Source organism: Notolepis coatsorum, assembly GCF_963971535.1.
Source record: "Notolepis coatsorum genome assembly, chromosome: 15".
NCBI classification, from domain to species: Eukaryota; Metazoa; Chordata; class Actinopteri; order Aulopiformes; family Paralepididae; genus Notolepis; species Notolepis coatsorum.
Window position 1 is genome coordinate 91,164,845 of NC_140179.1, and position 18,941 is coordinate 91,183,785.

At 44.6% G+C, this 18,941-nt stretch overlaps 1 protein-coding gene across 1 annotated transcript in view; it reads right to left on the reverse strand.

Moving 5' to 3' along the window:
* gramd4a (GRAM domain containing 4a) overlaps positions 1 to 18,941 on the reverse strand; it is a 146,651-nt gene that overhangs the window by 120,573 nt on the left and 7,137 nt on the right. The window contains exon 2 of the mRNA XM_084330783.1: positions 2,564 to 2,771. Within this exon, the coding sequence (XP_084186909.1) occupies positions 2,564 to 2,771 (208 nt within the window). The remainder of the gene's footprint in view (positions 1 to 2,563; positions 2,772 to 18,941) is intronic.

Genomic DNA, 18,941 nt, shown 5'->3' on the forward strand with positions numbered 1-18,941 from the left:
AAACGAGGGTGGGTGGGATAGGTCAGGGCTGTACAGTGTGACATATATGTCGCACACGCTATGGAAAAATCTGTCTGTGCGATGAATGAATTTACTGCACCAGCACCTGTGCACTGCCCAAGCGCAGCTTCGGCCATAATATCTATGGCTCCAGCAGCCCAACAACGCAGCAACAACGTTCGGTTCATATCGATACTCTTATTTTGAAAATCATGTGGCAAGTCTCATTTCCTCCTAAGCGCAGCTCCAGCCGCGTGTACCACTTCCGCAACGTATTTAATTTCCGGGGTTGGCCTGATTGGCCGCGACGGCCACATGACGCGCGTGGCACGCCCCCGCGGCAGCCGCAGCGGCAAGCGCGCTGCCGTTGGCGAAAGCAGGATGAGAGAGCGTAGATTTCGCTGTGTATCATTTAATCATTTATCATTTAACATTTGAAAGGCATACATTGTTGTCATACAGAAGTACAGAATACTTTTATCCAAAATGCTTCTTACTGTTACACTGTTAGAGACTGTGCTAGACAAATGAATGACTAATTCGGTCTGAAATAGCGTAACTAATAACGCTAGTAAGCACTGCTTATATGCTTATTATGTCTGCGGGGTACAGTAAACGTTTCTCCCGGTACATTCTGAAGAGCACACCGCTGTATGTTGGAGAACCAGCGGTCTTCCGCTCCTCCTCATTCGAGTGAGAGAGCAAAGCCGTGCGAGGGGGGCGGCACCTCGGCACAGCTCAGCCCTGTGTGAGACGCGAGCAGGAAGGAGGAGATGGGAGTCCTTCCAATCGGAATATGTTGTTTCTTTACACATATGTTGGATTATGAATATGTCTTTATAGCTATGCTGCCAGGCTGGAATATGTTGTTTCTTTACACATATGTTGGATTATGAATATGTCTTTATAGCTATGCTGCCAGGCTGGTCCGCGACCCTCCGTGCTGCGATCCCCAGCGGGGAGAATATGCTCACGCGAGCGGCATCGCTGAGCTCTGGTGACGGTCTTATTGGGGCTTATGCCGAGAAGCAGTAACACAACATTGCAACTGTTGTGTTACTGCTTTCTGACCGAATTAGTCATTCATTTGTAGCTATAAAGACATATTCATAATCCAACATATGTGTAAAGAAACAACATATTCCGATTGGAAGGACTCCCATCTCCTCCTTCCTGCTCGCGTCTCACACAGGGCTGAGCTGTGCCGAGGTGCACGGCTTTGCTCTCACTCGAGTGAGGAGGAGCGGAAGACCGCTGGTTCTCCAACATACAGCGGTGTGCTCTTCAGAATGTACCGGGAGAAACGTTTACTGTACCCCGCAGACATAATAAGCATATAAGCAGTGCTTACTAACGTTATTAGTTATGCTATTTCAGACCGAATTAGTCATTCATTTGTCTAGCACAGTCTCTAACAGTGTAACAGTAAGAAGCATTTTGGATAAAAGTATTCTGTACTTCTGTATGACAACAATCTATGCCTTTCAAATGTTAAATGATAAATGATTAAATGATACACAGCGAAATCTACGCTCTCTCATCCTGCTTTCGCCAACGGCAGCGCGCTTGCCGCTGCGGCTGCCGCGGGGGCGTGCCACGCGCGTCACGTGGCTGTCGCGGCCAATCAGGCCAACCCCGGAAATCAAATACGTTGCGGAAGTGGTACACACGCCTCTAGAGTGCGCATTTTGCGTCCAGGAAATAAGTCCCTGCCTGTTTTCCCCCGCAACACATCCAATGCATCTTACATGCTTTGCATCCTCGCCCAAACTAACGTTGGCTGCTACCGCCGGTAACTAAGCTAACAGGTGTTGTGCCGAATTCGGACTCCCTGCCAGAAGCCGCCTCCCCCTCGCGTGGACGCGCATACACTCCATCAGCCTACCCAGCATGCAATACGCTCTTTGTTAGAACTCAACTCATTATTGGCGCATACACCATCAGATTTCTGTCATAAAACGATAAAGCGGACAGAAATGCGGGAACGTTTTGATTATATTTAAAAGGCTTTGACATTGTAAAAAACGAAATAAGTGGAGTTTCGAAGCTGTAAGCAGAATACAAGTCACAGGAACACCCACGATAATACGACCTGTATCCAGAGCAGCATTAGGTGCTCTATATGCTTTTCATTCATTTAAGACACATTTATTGCAAGGGTTTTGTATACACATAAACTCAACAAATAACCTCTGTTCTCCTTGCAATGCGTTTTTAATTATTTCTTATACAGTAGGAAGGGGGAAGAACATATTGTGGGTGTTCCTATGTATTGTACATGCTGGGCAGGCTGATGGTGTATGCGCGTCCACGCACAGGGGGAGTCGGATTCTGGCAGGGAGTTAATAAAGTTTTCAATCAATCAATCAATCAATCATGGAAAAATGACAATAAACATAACTTTGACTTTGACCCCAACCTTTAACTCTGAGGACTGGCCAAAAGGTTCTTATATCACAAAATGTCCTCACATTAAAAGGCGGTTTGTCAAGAGTCAGTTAAGTACAGTTAAACAAGTACACACACACACACAGACGGACCACAAAACACACTAATGACTCACAGGTTCTTGAAATAGGTCCTCGGCGTCTCTGGACGCGGCCCCCTGCTGCGGGTCGTCATTGCATTCACTGTCGGAGGCCGTGGGGGACTCGGACGCATCGAGTGACTCCTCTCTCGTCCTGGAGCCAAGGAAGTTGATCTTATCCAGGCGCTTCAGCATACTGGACACCGTGCACCTGGGTTTCACCTTGACATGGCGTACCACAGCCCTGCCAGGAGACACACACACACACACAACACTTCACACGTTACTAGGGCTGCACCGAATGTCATTTTTTTTTTTTTTACATTCGAAGCTTTGAATGTCTGTCGTCATATTTTATGACTTAATCGAAAATATATATATATATTTTTTTTTAAATGTATATCCTCAAACTAAATCCTCAATTTGAATAAAGTGATTAATCTGATTAAATTAGTTTTTTTTTTATTTTTTATTAAATCAACTTTCTTTAATGAATATAGCTCATCAGTTTCGTCAACATGAATAATCCAATAAGGGCACACAGTTGGTACGAAAGTGATGGTGACGTCTTATAGTATAATATTAGTGTAGCCTAATCTTTATCTGCAACTGTGAAGAAAAACCCCATTGGGTTAAACAGAATGAATACACGTAAAAAAATATTTAAAAAAAAAAAGTTTTTTATTTTATTAAAAATTATAAATTCGAATGTTGATTTAGAATTCGAATGTCAACATTATGATCGAAGCTTCGAAGCATTCGGTACAGCCCTACAGGTTACGGGTGGGTGGGTGGGTGTGCGGCACACTGCAAGATCTCACCATGAAGACATCCGTGTTCGTACTGTCCTCCGAGTCTCTCCTATTGTCTCTCCCCTACTCTGTCTATTAGAGATGCCACGGTTCTCAATTAAAAAATGTTACCATACGGTACGCCATCAGATGTTGGCAACAAAAACACTGGCGTCCGACTTCACACAACCCTAATGGCGAGTGGAGTCGAGAGGCAGTCGAGTGGGGGCATCTTTTATTTTTTGCTTTAATACAATGACGAGGGAATGAAAACTGTTAACAGAAACATGACCGTCTGCGAGCATTGCTTCACACACGTCGCCTACGTAAATGTAAACACTTCCAATATAAGTGCACATCATCTGCGCAGTCAAGTCAACACCCTGCAATATAACTGTCTGGAAGCAGGACAGTCCAACAGGTAAAAACACCGGCAGTGGGAAAAAAAACAGCTCAGAAGATTTTTATTTATGATTAATTGCGAATATTTTCATGTTGAGCTATAGATTGTGGATGAATACGCACAGAAAGGTACACCATGTAAATGCTTTATTTGTTTTAAACGAGACGATTTAGAAATGGGCAATGGGGAAATGCATTGCGTTGGACAGAGGGTGGAAAACAACGGCAATGACGTAACCACTACACCTCCCTATTGCAAAAGATGTGCAGACCTTTTTGTTGGTTAGAGGTACTTTACCTAATGAAGGTGCACGATCCCCGCTACACTGTGCCCTCACGTACATCTGTTGGCACCAAAGTAATTCCTGACCTCCATGAAACAATGCGCAAAGGCATTGGAAGTGAATTGGCAAAAACAGAGCCTTGCATTTGTTCAAAATGTTCCATCCGTCAAGCGGTTCCTCTGGGGGGGGGGGGGGGGGGGGGGGGGTTGCCACCATGGCTGAAGAGCCGTTCGACAGGTGCACTGGAGGGTAAGATGGCGTTGGATTTAAGGAAGAGCCTTTTCCCCCTTGGAAAGTCATTATGGCAGTCCAGATTCTTACTAGTCTCTTCTAGGGCTGACGCCGATTAGTCGAATAGTCTACTAATCGATCGAAAGGAGCCGTAGTCGAGATTATTATAATTATATATATTTTTTTAAACCAAAGAGGTCTAGAAGCGTGGCTAACACTAATGGCGCACATACCAGCGAGGCTAACTGCCTAAGAAAACAGGCACAGAGGCACTGAAAGAGGATTTCACCTGTCTAATGAACACACTAGGCTAGACAAATATCAAGATGTATCCATCAGTGGACCAATTGCATGCTTTCGCAGAGAACAAGGAGCCTTCAGTCGACTCCTTCAGACATTAAGCACCCCCACACAGCCCATAACATTTTTACTTTTTTTTCTTTTTTGCATTCAGAGGGGTAGTCGACTTAGTCGACTATTGGCACATTTCGGCAAATTTAGTCAACTATCCAAATCCTTAGTCGGGGACAGCCCTAGTCTCTTCTAGGTACGTGTTTATTGCTGCAGGACGGTGCCAATGACATCAGAAAAAGGTGTCGAAGCTCTCTTCTCGCCTAGCTTCTTCAGAGCCATCAGTGTGGGGGGGATCAGCATTTCACAGAAGCATTTTGATTATCCTTGCAGGACCTCAGCATAATTCTTTCAAGAAGTTAATCTCATGGGAAAGCATCCCGGCAGGGCCCGGTTGTTCAAAAGGTTCAATCCGGATAAAACTGTTGAAATCCTATGTTTTGCTATCCAGGATCACGTAATCCAGTTTATTTTTGTGCCGTTTTTTCAAAGCAACATGGGATTGGATTACTCTGATCCGGATACAAACTTTTCAGGATTACCAAATCCGGATAACCAGTGCTCGATATGGGATAGGCTATCTATGAGGGCCGACGGTTCACTCTACTGGTTAAAGTTGCTTACTCGTAAGTAGTACGTTCATTGATAAAGAAAAATAATGTCCACAGCCGAGGCTCTGGTGTAAAACAAAGATATCCAAATGGTTTATTTCTCTTCCACAGTGAAGTCTTTCTTTACAGAAGTGATCCTAAAGCTATTTTCCTAAACTAAAACTTGTTTGGCTGTTTACTGCCACGAAATATTCACGTCACTACTACAAGGTAAGAAAACTGTATTTTCCCAGTCTCCAAAATCACAGCCGACTCCACACATGACAAAATTCCTCCACACCTGAAAGCCGTAAATATCAACTTGCTGGCTCTTCCCACAGCAAAACGGTAGGCAAGGCACCTTGGTTGAGAAATGCAGGCTTCAATCTATGTTGTTTAGTCTATCTGTTCAGTACTGCTCAGCACTGTATATATATACACAAATGTTCTAGAATGTTTGATTATGACATGATACTGTGACATCACAAATGTTCTAGAATGTTTGATTATGACATCATACTGTGACATGACATCACAAATGTTCTATGACTTTATCTAAATCCAATCAATATTCCTAATGCCGTTTCAATGTAAGGTTATACAAATAAACATAAACATTCATATAATACAATAACCTAAATATACAGCTAAGCCCCATTGTATTCTGAAATGTAGACTTTAACAGTGTAGGCAACTAAGCCAATAGAAATAAGGTATAACTCATGAGTGCTTTGGCTCCTATACTATCATTCACAATGTAGGCTACTAGCTATGTAGACAGGTAGAATAGCCAGCATGGGGTCACTTCAAGTGTTTGTCTTTTATTTTAACAGAAAACAACACAATAAAACAATATAAACATCCGCCTTCCATTTTCTATTTTTGGAAACCGGCAGTCCGCTCATCTGAGACCTACGATAAATAAATATAAATATACATTACTCACAAATACTGTACATTGTGGATATTTAGAACAAGTTTCAAATAAAGATGTATTGAATTGAATAGAGTTAATCTGCTGTGGAGAGACCAGCTTGTACAAGCTTGGCTTTTAGGAGGCGGATCTCAAGTCTAGCCTTGCTTTGCTGTAGAGTCGGGTAAGAGTCAGTTGTTCCTCTGCCAGACGAGTCTGTACTTCCGCCCTCTCAGTCTTTTTGCAGAAGTTCCTTATAATCACCATCTCCGTTTGCCAAAGGACACTTCAAGACACTTTTCTGAGCTCCTGTGGCAACTACTGGCTCTACCAGTGAGGATCCACCTTCTTCCTCAATGATGGGGCTGAGATCCAAAATAAATGTGTCCTCTGGATCAGGAGGAACTGGCTCACTTTCCTCTCCAATCGCAGGCTCACCATCCCCTACAACACCTTGAATCTAGGGATGTCCGATATTATCGGCCTACCGATATTATCGGCCGATATCGGCGTTAAAATGTGATATCGGAAAATATCGTTTTTAATTTTTTTTTGTACATTTCTATAACTTTATTTACCCAGGCAAGCAAGTAAGAACAAATTCTGATTTTATTTATTGTCAAAAGTATGCATAATGTTGTGTTAATTCCACAACAAGAGATATGTAATGTTAATTAGTATTACCTGAAATGATTCCATTTTTTGGGGGGGGGGGACCCTGCATATATCGGTATCGGTTGATATCGGTATCGGAAATTAAGAGTTGGACAATATCGGTATCGGTAAAAAAGCCAATATCGAGCAATATCCCTACTTGCATCCCATGCAGAGTTTGTGACTTCTCACCTCCAATAATGTCAAGGACCACATCACGTCTCATAAAGGGCTTGTTGCCTGTTTGGGTGTTTTTGGCTTCAGCGTGGTCCTTTGTTGCCCTGGCCCTAAGATTCTTCCATCTAAATGTCACTTGCTCTGTGGTCCTCATTCCCCATGGCATTCACATTCTGGGTGATTTCAACTTAAATATAATTTTTCTTTTTGTTGGTAAGTTCTCCATCCTTAGCCGAACTAAATCTCCCTGCTATTGAGCCAAAATGGCACCTAACACCCTCTAGTAGCGCACAGGTTTCGGCAACGCTTTGGTGTAGTGAACATTTCGGTACTTTTAAAAAGGTACTTACCGAAACACGTCAGTACTACCGAGTATCGTTTCACGTGAGATACATTTTTTTTTTTTTAAATAAAAAAAATATTATTGTTTTTTATATTTTTGATTTTAGATTTTTTTTATGTCAACGTTCACATGCACAATATACGCTTACCTAGGATTTGACTTGATTCAACAACAAAGCAGTCGGGGCAATGGCAAGCCGAAAACGGTCAAAAGTGTGGTTATTTGAAGTTTTGATATTTTTTTCACAACTGAGGTAGGTAGATTACATTTTTAGAGACTAAAGTACAGGAAAAAAAGTACCGTTGGGTACCGGTATCCATTCACAGGTACCGGTCGTACCGGTACCGTATCGGTTCAAATGTGAACGGTACCCATCCCTAGTGAACATAGTTCATCATTTATAGGCCTTGGGTATGATTGCCTTAATTGAACACAAGCCAAAGTCAAAGTCAAATGACTGACGTAAACTCCATGATAAAAACTGCAACAAAAAAAATTCACCAATGACAAAACTGAGGAAAACAAAAATAAACCACGTGAACTTTGGAAATTACTCAATAATCAACTAGGCTGCAGTAAAAAACTTAAAACCAGGTTCTCAAACATAAACATAAAGACGGACAACACGCTCATCACAGACAAACTGGATGTAGCCAATTACTTAAACACTTTCTTCACAAACATAGCCACAACACTGGTAAACAAACTACCCTCCCACTCAGGGCAGTATGGGGTAGAATACATAGTAGCATACTACAAGAACCTAGGTGTCCACAAAGACGACTTCAAACTGGAAATGGTAACTACAGATGAGGTACTCAATAAACTGAGCGCCCTCCAACCGAACAAGGCCACTGGCCATGACAACATCCCCTCCAAATTCCTCAGAGACTCAGCAGGGCCATCACCCCAGTCATCACACACATAATAAACCTCTCCATAAAACAGGGACACGTCCCCAAGGACTTCAAAATAGCGAGAGTAACACCCCTGCACAAAAAGGGCAGCAAATTAGACCCAGGCAACTACCGCCCTGTTTCTATCCTTACATCCATCTCGAAAGTCATGGAAAAAATAGTATACGAACATGTCGAAAAGTACCTTACGGATAAAAATCTAATCTACGAATTCCAATCTGGCTTCAGAACATCCCACTCCACTGACACATGCCTTCTCTATTTGAACGACCACATCAAGCAAGAGGTGGACGCGGGCAAATACTGCGGCAGGGTCATGCTAGACCTACAAAAGGCCTTCGACACTGTCAATCACACCATTCTGATTGACAAGCTAAAAGCAATTGGTTTTGATAGTTTATCAGTGAGCTGGATACAATCCTACCTGGAGGGGAGAGAACAGATGGTGGAGGTAAACGGTACCCTATCCCCCCCCCTCACAGTGAACTGTGGTGTTCCACAAGGAAGCATACTAGGACCACTACTGTTCCTAATTTATGCAAATGACATGTCGTCAGCTTGTGACTGCAACTTGTTCCTGTTTGCGGACAACTCAGCCCTGCTGGTCTCTGACAAGAACAAGTTACAGGTTGAAAAAACCCTCAGCTCGGATACAGGGGAGGAAATTAGGCCACTTTACTCGCCAATTGCGAGTATTTTTTACGTTTGGCGAGTAATTCATGAAGAGCACTCGCCAGTCTGGCGAGTACTAGTAATTACAAAACAAAACAAAAAAATCATTCTGCAATCTGCTGATTCGCTCACTGGCACAAACCGAACTCTGACTCCCCCCTTGATTCCTCCCATTTGCGCCACATAATAATCAGACCATAACCAATTAACATCATCGTTGTACAGATGCGCTCTAAGCTCCTCCAATGAACACTCGTTTTCTAGAAGATGCCGCCCATCTAGGGGAAGTGGACAGACCACTGCGTGCGGCCCTACAGACTCCTGTCACCGGCTTGACAACGTAGACAAACTTACAAAAACACATGAGTGGATGAAAATAATTGCATGTAGAGTCGTCGCTTTCGGATATCGGTGCGGTCTGACATGGGGGCGAACAACAGCACGCGACGCGTCTCCTTCGAGTCGGATGAGAATGACAAGTCAACCAGCATTAGCCGGCTAGCTACCTAGCATGTAACAAGCTACCATAACGCGCATTCAACATAGTGGACGACTATACTGAGCGGCTTTGCTTAAATGCAGCCGAGTGACATTTTATTATTACCGGGTTTCCCAGCATATCACCACTCGCCCATATGCCCTTCACAACGGTGATGTTGTCATATTTGGCATTCAGAACACACCTGCTGAACCCCTAGCGTTGTCGATTCGGTTCCAATGTATTGTCATCTTACAGCACAAGTACAGTACAACCAGAATACATTTGGCATACAACCAGAGTGCAAATGTAACAAGTCAAGTTCAAGTTGTTTTATTTAGCTATTACATTACAGTGAAATGCTTGGTTCTTTCACTGCCCAACCCAGTATTGATTGATTGATTGAAAACTTTATTAACAGATTGCAGAATGGGTACAATACAGTACAGCTCAATACACACAATTGTTAAGGGGATGCAGACCAGAGAAGGACTTTAGTCTTGTTTACATCAGGGTCCCCCATTTCAGTCCTGTTTGCTTAATGCCTTGTCCACTTCCTCCACACTCCAATATGTTATGATGAATTGAAAATGGGGGACCCTGATGTAAACAAGACGAAAGTCTTTCTCTGGTCTGCATCCCCTTAACAATTGTATGTATTGAACTGTACTGTATTGTACCCATTCTGCAATCTGTTAATAAACTTTTCAATCAATCAATCCCTTCAACCCTGCTCCTGTCAAACCTGCTCTTTCCATTCCCTCCATCATGTCCCCCCTTTCTGATGAATATTTCCTGCACTTAAGAGTCAGACACACATTCCTAGTAGTTGAGCTGTGATGAATGAAAACTTTATTTAACAGATTGCAGAATGGGTACAGTACAGTACGGCTCAATACATGCAATTGTTAAGGGGATGCAGACCAGAGAAAGACTTTCGTCTTGTTTACATCAGGGTCCCCCATTTTCAATTCATTTTCAATTCATCATTCAGTATAACCTAGACCAGCCCAACCCAGCATCTTTCACTGCCCAGTTCAGCCCAACCCAGTCCAGAATAGTTCCCTCTTTCATGTTAATATGTGATTTAATGATGTAATATTTTGAAGAGTAGAGACAGTGTGATTAATTTACTATGATTGAAAATCAATTTAGACGAAGACGTACAAAGAAGTAATTATCACAATTAGCGATTTTTTTTGTCTGGTAAAAAATCTATTTGGCTGGTAAAAAAAATCAGATACCCGCCAGTTGGCTGGTAAGCCAAAAAGTTAGTTTCCTCCCCTGGCTCGGAACTAGGCAAAATCTGCATATGGCTCGCCGACAACAAACTATCATTACACATGGGCAAAACAGAGTCCATTCTCTTGGGTTCAAATAACAAACTCAGCAAAACCGACGGCTTCTCAGTTACAGTGGGTGACAATATTGTCACAAGGAAAGATGAAATTACCTACCTGGGTTCCATCCTAGAGGCTAATCTTTCCTGTGACAAAATGGCATCCAATGTAATAAAAAAAGTCAATCAACAAACTCGATTCTTGTACCGGATCTCCTCCCTGGTAAACAAGAATACCCTGAAGACTCTGGCAGGAGCACTCATTCAAGGGTACTACGACTATGCTTGCACCTCATGGTACCAAAGCACCTCAAAGGCACTAAAAACCAAATTACAAACATCTCAAAACAAACTAGTCAGACTACTGCTTGACCTGACTCCTAGAACCCACCTCACCCCTGCACACTTTGCCAACCTAGGATGGCTTAGAGTAGATGACATAGTACAGCAACTTGCAATGGGCCTGGTCTACAAGATACACTACACGACCAAGGTACCCATGTACATGTCAAAATACTTCCCAAAGGTCAGTGAATACCACGATCACAACACCAGAGGGAGCTCCACAAATCATGTAAACCCCAGATTCGGCTCAAACAAGGGACTAAACACGTTTCGCAATTATGCCACAACAATGTGGAACGCCCTACCCAAAGCTGTAAAGGAATGTGAATCACTACCCACCTTCAAAAACACTCTCAAAAAACACCTACGGGAGACTGCAATTCAAAACTGGCCCCTACAAATGTCCTAACCCAGTTGTACAATAAAGACCAAGCATGGCTTTGTCAGTATTCCAATGTACAGCCCCACCCAACCCCACCTACCCAACCTCCTCCAATGTACAGTTTCTATGTCAAATGTATGTCAGTATTCCAATGTACAGTGTGTGTCCCCCTACCCAACCCCCCCCCCACCCCCCCACCTCCAATGTACAGCCCCACCCCACCTACCCAACCTCCCCCAATGCACAGTTTCTATGTCAAATGTATATACACTCTTTTTCTGGATTTTGTTTTAGTATCACAAACAGTACTGTATTTGAAAATCTGGTATGTCATAAATGTATAGATGTAGCAGTACTGTCTATCTGTATGTCGTGTGTGTCATATGATGAATTGAAAATAGGGGACCCTGATGGAAACAAGACGAACGTCTCTCAGGTCTGCATCCTCTTAACAATTGTATGTATTGAGCTGTACTGTACTGTACCCATTCTGCAATCTGTTAATAAACGTTTCAATCAATTCAATCAATCAATCAATGACTGTCAGTGTGATTAATATACAGTGATAAGTGACAGTTTATAATTGATATATTATTTGTGTTCAATACCGACAGCTGTTTGGGGGATTCTTTTGAGTCCAAAATCTTTTGAATTTGCTGTACTGAAAGGCTGAAGTCTACTTTATATACTTAATCACTGTAGCGGATGAACAAATTAAGTGAACATCTTATGAATAAATGTATATACTGTATACTGCATGATCCAAATATTGGATTATTTAACCAATTTTAAAGGTTCATTACATTTTGTGACTGAAATCCACCCTGAATCCACCCTTCTACTGGGTGATCGGTTTAATCCTGATTTTTTTTTATCAAAGTGATCCCAATCCTACTAAAAGCTTTTGAACAACGCATACTGAAGGTTTGATCCGGATAAAAACCAAGATTAGATTACGTAATCCAATCCGATTTCAGAATCCGTTTTTTCTTTTGAACAACCCATTTTCAAGATTTGATCAAATCGGTTATCCGAAATCCGATCGGATTACTTTTGAACAACCGGCCAGGCCGTCACAAACGTCCCCCCCCCCCCCCAGTTGTGCATCACTTAACCCTTTCACTGCCGCACTACCAAACAGTTAACCCTTAACTGCCACAATACACAGAAGGTTAACCCTTTCACTGCCACACAACAGCAGGTTAACCCTTTCACACCATCGGTAGTGTGATAGTAAAGGGTTAACCTTCTGTAGTGTGGCAGTGAAAGGGTTAAAGACACGTTTTGCACTGGATGATGTTCCGAGTTCCAGCAAGTGACACATGGAACGAGTCTTATTCGCCCCATGTCCTCCACAGCTTCAGCAGCCACTGGTGATGATAGGTGGGCCTCGTTCCATTAGGCGCCGGGCGGAGCGTTCGACCATTGCACTGTAGTACACTTTGCACATTGGCCCCCGTCACAGCTTTCACAAGATCCAGCCTGGAGGCCGTCAGAGTCATTGTGTGTGATCGATGCACATCGCTGGTGGCAGGGTAGATAGAGAGATCCATTTCTTCCGAAAGAACAGTACCCAGTACCACACATCCTGGAATTCACCTTCATCTGCCTCATCGTGGTCATCACTTTCGGTTGAAAACTCTTTGAAAGCTTTTACAAAAAAGTGCTACCATTATCCGTGACAGGAGTTTGGACTTTTATTTTCAACGTTGTAAAGCCACATGAATCTTGTGTATCTCAGCAGGTGCCTCTCTCTACAACACAATGTCTTCCTGTCTGGGAATTAGCTTCACAATACGAGGTGCGGCGAGAGATCTGATACCATTTGTCTGGTAATGGAAGGCGGGTTGAGGGGGCGCTAGTGTCTGTGTGTGTGTGTATGGGGGGGGGGGGGGTAAATCTGATTACGTAATCCCGATTACATTTAGTCAGTTTCTACCCAACCATGGTGATCCGATATCACTGTGATCTAAGCCGGCGAGTGCACGCCTTCATTCTCATTAACACCCCCCCCCCCCCCCCCCCCCCCCAAAACGGATTCTCCCGTCTGCTCAATCTGTCTCCGTCAATTTGACAGTTGGTGGTGGCTGACCTCATTTAGAACATTCATTTCCTCAGTAGTTGCAGTGGTACTGTGAGCTGGATGGGGGGTTTCAGAGCTTAAAAAGGTCCCCCGTTGTAGAAATGGCCTTTTCCTGTGTTCTGCGTTGTTTTTAGGAGTCATCTCAACACTGAGAAAACATGATGATATGTACTTGGTGCAGTTGCTGCAGTTCAGCTGTGGCAAGAACCCTCCCCATTAAAACAAGCCATTCGGAATTGCAGCAATCATCAACATAGATCACACTCCTATGCAAAGCCGTCTCCATGCCTGTTCGTCACAGCCTGCTAAACATCTGGCCAAGAGAGGAGGAGAAGGGAGATCCTCCCCCCTTGAAGTGGAACGCCGTCCAATGCTCTGTGTAGGAGTGTGGATGGAGACTGACCAATCACTGTCAAGCTCATTTGCATATCCCAGTCCCTACTGTCATTGTAGTCACATCCGGCACAATAAGCCATTTACTCAGATGTTTCATTGAGTTACTGTAGCATGGACAAAATGCCAGCTTTGGTTGAGGCTAAATAAAGCGAGATGCATGTCATTAGTGGTGCATGATATATCGGCCACTGATATAATATCGGCCGATAATGGTACTTTTTTTACACATCTGTATCGGATCTGGCCCACAGCAAGCAGCACTCAAAAGTAGGGATGCAGCAAAATTGTGTGTGAAAAAGAGTGAAAAGGCAGAAAATTTGTACCGAATGAGTGTGGATCTTTTTTCTTTTATTGTAGCAAAAGTATAGACATAAATGTGACACTGTTTCCAAATAATTATTATCTGGCTGTTGATGCGTTCAAACCCCAACCACATCCCTGATTCATATCCTATGAGAGAACCTGAAGCAAACGTTGCCATCAAGCTGCTACTCAGCCGCTCAGACCGTGGTTCAAACAGTGCCAGCAACCGATTCTGTCCTGTGAACGCCATGCACTCCAGACTCTGAACCCATGTACTGCATCGCGACTGAACAAGATCGGCAGCATAAAGACCATTACTTTGTTGTGGGAAAATGATTTTCTGAGCGTTCTTTTGCCGTAACACATCATCTTTGCTATGTGTGCCCCGTCTCCATCATCAACTGGCATTTCCATCAGATGTACTCTGGATCATTTGGCGTGCACCCTGCTTTTTCCCCATATCAAAATAATGGTCTTTATACCACGGATCAAGTACAGTCGCCATAGCCCTCTCTTGGATATTGGAGGACCAATCAAGGCCGCTTTACAGAGCTGGCACGTAGGTACAGTACTTGTCTGCTCCATCCCCAAGCACAGACAGTGACTCATTTACTTATTTATTTTCAGTTATTGTGCTTTTTTTGGTATAATGTCTGGTGGAAAGTTTTTATTAATGAAAGTGTTAATGTTCAGAATTGTTCAGTAATTCAGAATTCCGTGTTAATATTTAAATTCTGTGAAATCCTCTCAGATTGTATAGGGCCCTATCGCAGATTCCATAGGGCCCTATACATTACAGTGTACTATGTGGAACAACAGAGTATTACATAGTACTGGGTTTAAATATTTGACCCCACAACGATTCGATTGCGATTCTTCAGGCAACGATTCAATGAATCATGAAATCTCTTAATTTGACCACGATTCGATCTTAGGATCGATGCATTGTGATGCATTGTTACACCCCTACATAGTATTACAGGGTATTACATGGTAGTCCATGGCACTATATGAAAGTACAGGGTACAACATGATACTACAGGGTATTACATGGTAATACTACATACACTACATGGTAGTACATGGTACTACAGAGTACTACATAATAGTAGGTACTACATTGTAATACAGGATATAACAGGGTACTACATGGTAATATAGGATATTAAATGGTTCTACAGGTTACTAGAGGGTACTACAGGTTACTGTTACGATTGGGGTGCTAATGAAGGTGAGAACACAGTTTGCAGACAAGGGAGAAGGAACGGAGGCAGAGACGAGGAGCGATGCTTGAAGAAGGGGTGTTTACTGATGATCCAATATACAATACAAATAAAAAACACTACTACTAACAAAACAACGAAGGAAAACAAGAAAACGACAGGAGTATACAGGCAAGGACTCACTAGACATCAACGGGGAAGGCAGGCACGACAGGGGACAACACGGGGTACTGGAGGAAATGACACCACAAGGAAATGAGGACAAACGGACACCTAAATACCAACACTAATTAACAATGATCAACACCTGGCCAAAACACAGAATCACAAACACAACCTAGACACAAAAGCAAAGACACCATAAACACAACTAGACACAAAGGCAATGACACACAACAACCCAACAAGGGGGTGACATCAAACACAGACAGGGATGGCCCAGGATAACAGAATATTAGAAATCTAATCAATAATGTGCAACCAACATAAAATGGCAGACCGCACCATCGGGCTTAGGTCACCAGAGGGAAGTAGGGAGCCAATGTCAGGAGGAGAGCACTGTCCAATGTTATTCTCATGCCCGGTCCAGCCAGGACCGGGCCTTGGAACGTAACAGTACCTCCCCCTCAATGGGGGGCTTCCAGACCCCCGAGAACAACGTCCGTACCCAGGCGAGGGAGGAAGCCGGAACCCCGGAGGGGACCCAGGGAGAGGACCCGGAGACCAGGGGCCGGGAGGCTGAGCGAAAAACCCAGGAGGGGTGAAAACGGGGGTACAGGGCCGGAGAGGGGAGGCAGGAAGAGAAACAGGGAGCCGGAGTGGGAAGCCGGAGCTGGGAGCAGAGGCCCGACGAGGGGGGGTGGGGACGGGCGCCAAGACCCGGGGAGGGGGGCTGGACCTGGGAACAGAGACCCGATGAGGGGGGGTGGGGACAGGTGCAGAAGCCCGGGAAGGGGAACTGGACCGTGGAGCAGGATACCGGACGAGGAACCCTCCAGCCGCCGGACTAGGGACCGGTTCAGGAGAGCCGGAACGGAGGTGCGGCGGCGACGACCCCCGGAGCAGGACCCAACGCAGCGCACGCCGAAGACCACGGCAAGGACCAGGGCGCCGCTCACGGTGTAGAGCTGGACCAGACGGGGTGCCAGGATCAGTCGAGGAGCCGGGAGCCGCCGTAGCAGCCGGAGCAGGTGTAGAGGCCGGGCAGGGCGTGGAGACCGAAGGAGGAGCGGTGACAGCCGGGACTACGCCGATCGGAATCAGGCTGGCAGCGACGACCGGATCAGCTGTGGAAGCCTTGTCGGCGGCACTAGCCCTGCCCGCCCTCAGAGTCTTGCCAGAACTCTGAGGCCTGCGAGCTGCGGGGGCTAGGCCAACCGTGGGCCCTGAGCTAGCTGTAGAGGCTAGCTGTAGGGGCTGTGTCAGCTGGGATGCCTGGCTAGCTGCAGAGGCTAAGCTAACAGTAGGGGCTGGGTTAGCTGTAGATGCCTGGTTAGCTGCAGAGGCTAAGCTAGCTGTCGGGGAAAGACTAGTAGCTCCTGTCACGATAGCCTTCTTAGGCTTGCTAGCCTTCTGAGGCTTGCTAGCTGAGGAAACCTGACTAGCTGCAGGGACAATGCTAGCTAGGAACATCTGGTCCGTCTCACGTACTAGGCTGATCGTAAACCTGGAGATTAGGCTAGCAGTGGGGATTGAGCTAGCTGGGAATGCCTGGTTAGCTACAGGATAAATGCTAACGGGCGGAGCTGTGCTAGCTGTGGACGTCTGGTTAGCTGTAGGAGCTAAGCTAACAGGGTTGTGCTAACAATGGGGAACCGGTTAGCTGACGTGGCTACGTTAGCCATGGGAACCCTACCTGGGATTCGGCTGGTGGATAGGGTAGTAGCGAGCGACCTAAACCCGTCCATGAGGGCAGCGACGTGGTCGGCCATAACCCGCATCGCTGGCTCCTGTGTCGGGCTCTCCGTTGCGACCTTGTTGATCATCTGGAGCAGGAATACCCACTTGGCAAGTGAGTAATGCTCCAGATCACCGTCCACCATGCAACGGATGATCGTCATGGTATCGGCCACCTTGTCTGCTGTGCTCTTAGATGGTGGTGTCATTCTGTTACGATTGGGGTGCTAATAAAGGTGAGAACACAGTTTGCAGACAAGGGAGAAGGAACGGAGGCAGAGACGAGGAGCAATGCTTGAAGAAGGGGTGTTTACTAATGATCCAATATACAATACAAATAAAAGACACTACTACTAACAAAACAAATAAGGAAATCAAGAAAACGGCAGGAGTATACAGGCAAGGACTCACTAGACATCAACAGCGAAGGCAGGCACGACACGGGGACAACGCAGGGTACTGGAGGAAATGACACCACAAGGAAATGAGAACAAACAGACACCTAAATACCAACACTAATTAACAATGATCAACACCTGGCCAAAACACAGAATCACAAACACCACCTAGACACAAAAGCAAAGACACCATAAACACAAAGGCAATGACACACAACAACCCAACAGGGGGGTGACATCGAACACAGACAGGGATGGCCCAGGATAACAGAATATTAGAAATCCAATCAATAATGTGCAACCAACATAAAATGGCAGACCGCACCATCGGGCTTAGGTCACCAGAGGGAGGTAGGGAGCCAATGTCGGGAGGAGAGCACTGTCCAATGTTATTCTCATGCCCGGTCCAGCCAGGACCGGGCCTTGGAACGTAACAGGTTACTAGAGGGTACTATTCAATACGACATGGTATTACAGGACACAAAAAAACAACCATGACCCCACCGTCATAGACAACTATCGTCCCGTCTCTTCTCTCCTTCCTCCCTAAATCTCTTAAACATGCTGTATCCAACCAAGTTACTGATTATCTCTTACAGAATGACTTCCTAGACCTAGGTCCTAATCAGTCAGGCTTCAAGACTGGTCACTCCACAGAGACAACCCTCATAGCGGTCACAGAGGCTCTTCAATTAGCAAAAGCGAAGGGCCTCTCCTCTGTCCTAATTATAGGGCCCTATGAAATCCGTATTATCTGTTCCTGTTTTCGGATATGAATTTTCCTGTTTCGGATTTCTCTGTTTTTAATTTACATGTTTTCAGATTTCTCAAATTTAATATTTTTTCCTTTGGATTTAGCCAAAAGAAACAATACAAAATTATGTTTTTAACTAACTTGAATAAAAGTACATCTGCAAAGTTCAATGTTCAGCGCCATTTCAGTTATTAGGTTTTTTTTTTCTCAATTCAGTTCAGTGCAATAACTAAATAATAATTAAATATTTAAATACAAAATAATAATTTGTTTAAAATAAATCAGAAAAAAACTAAAATGTAATGTATTTCAAAGAGATGTCGGTTTGGGACGGCCGGGTAGCACAGCGGACTAAGCGTCTGTCTACCACCGCAGAGACACTGGTATCGAATCCGGCTGTCAGCAGTGCCTCCGGCTTGGCCGGTCGTCATACTGGCACAATTGGCAGCGTCAGCGGGAGGGAAGCCGGTGGGTGGTAATCTGGTCGTTGTA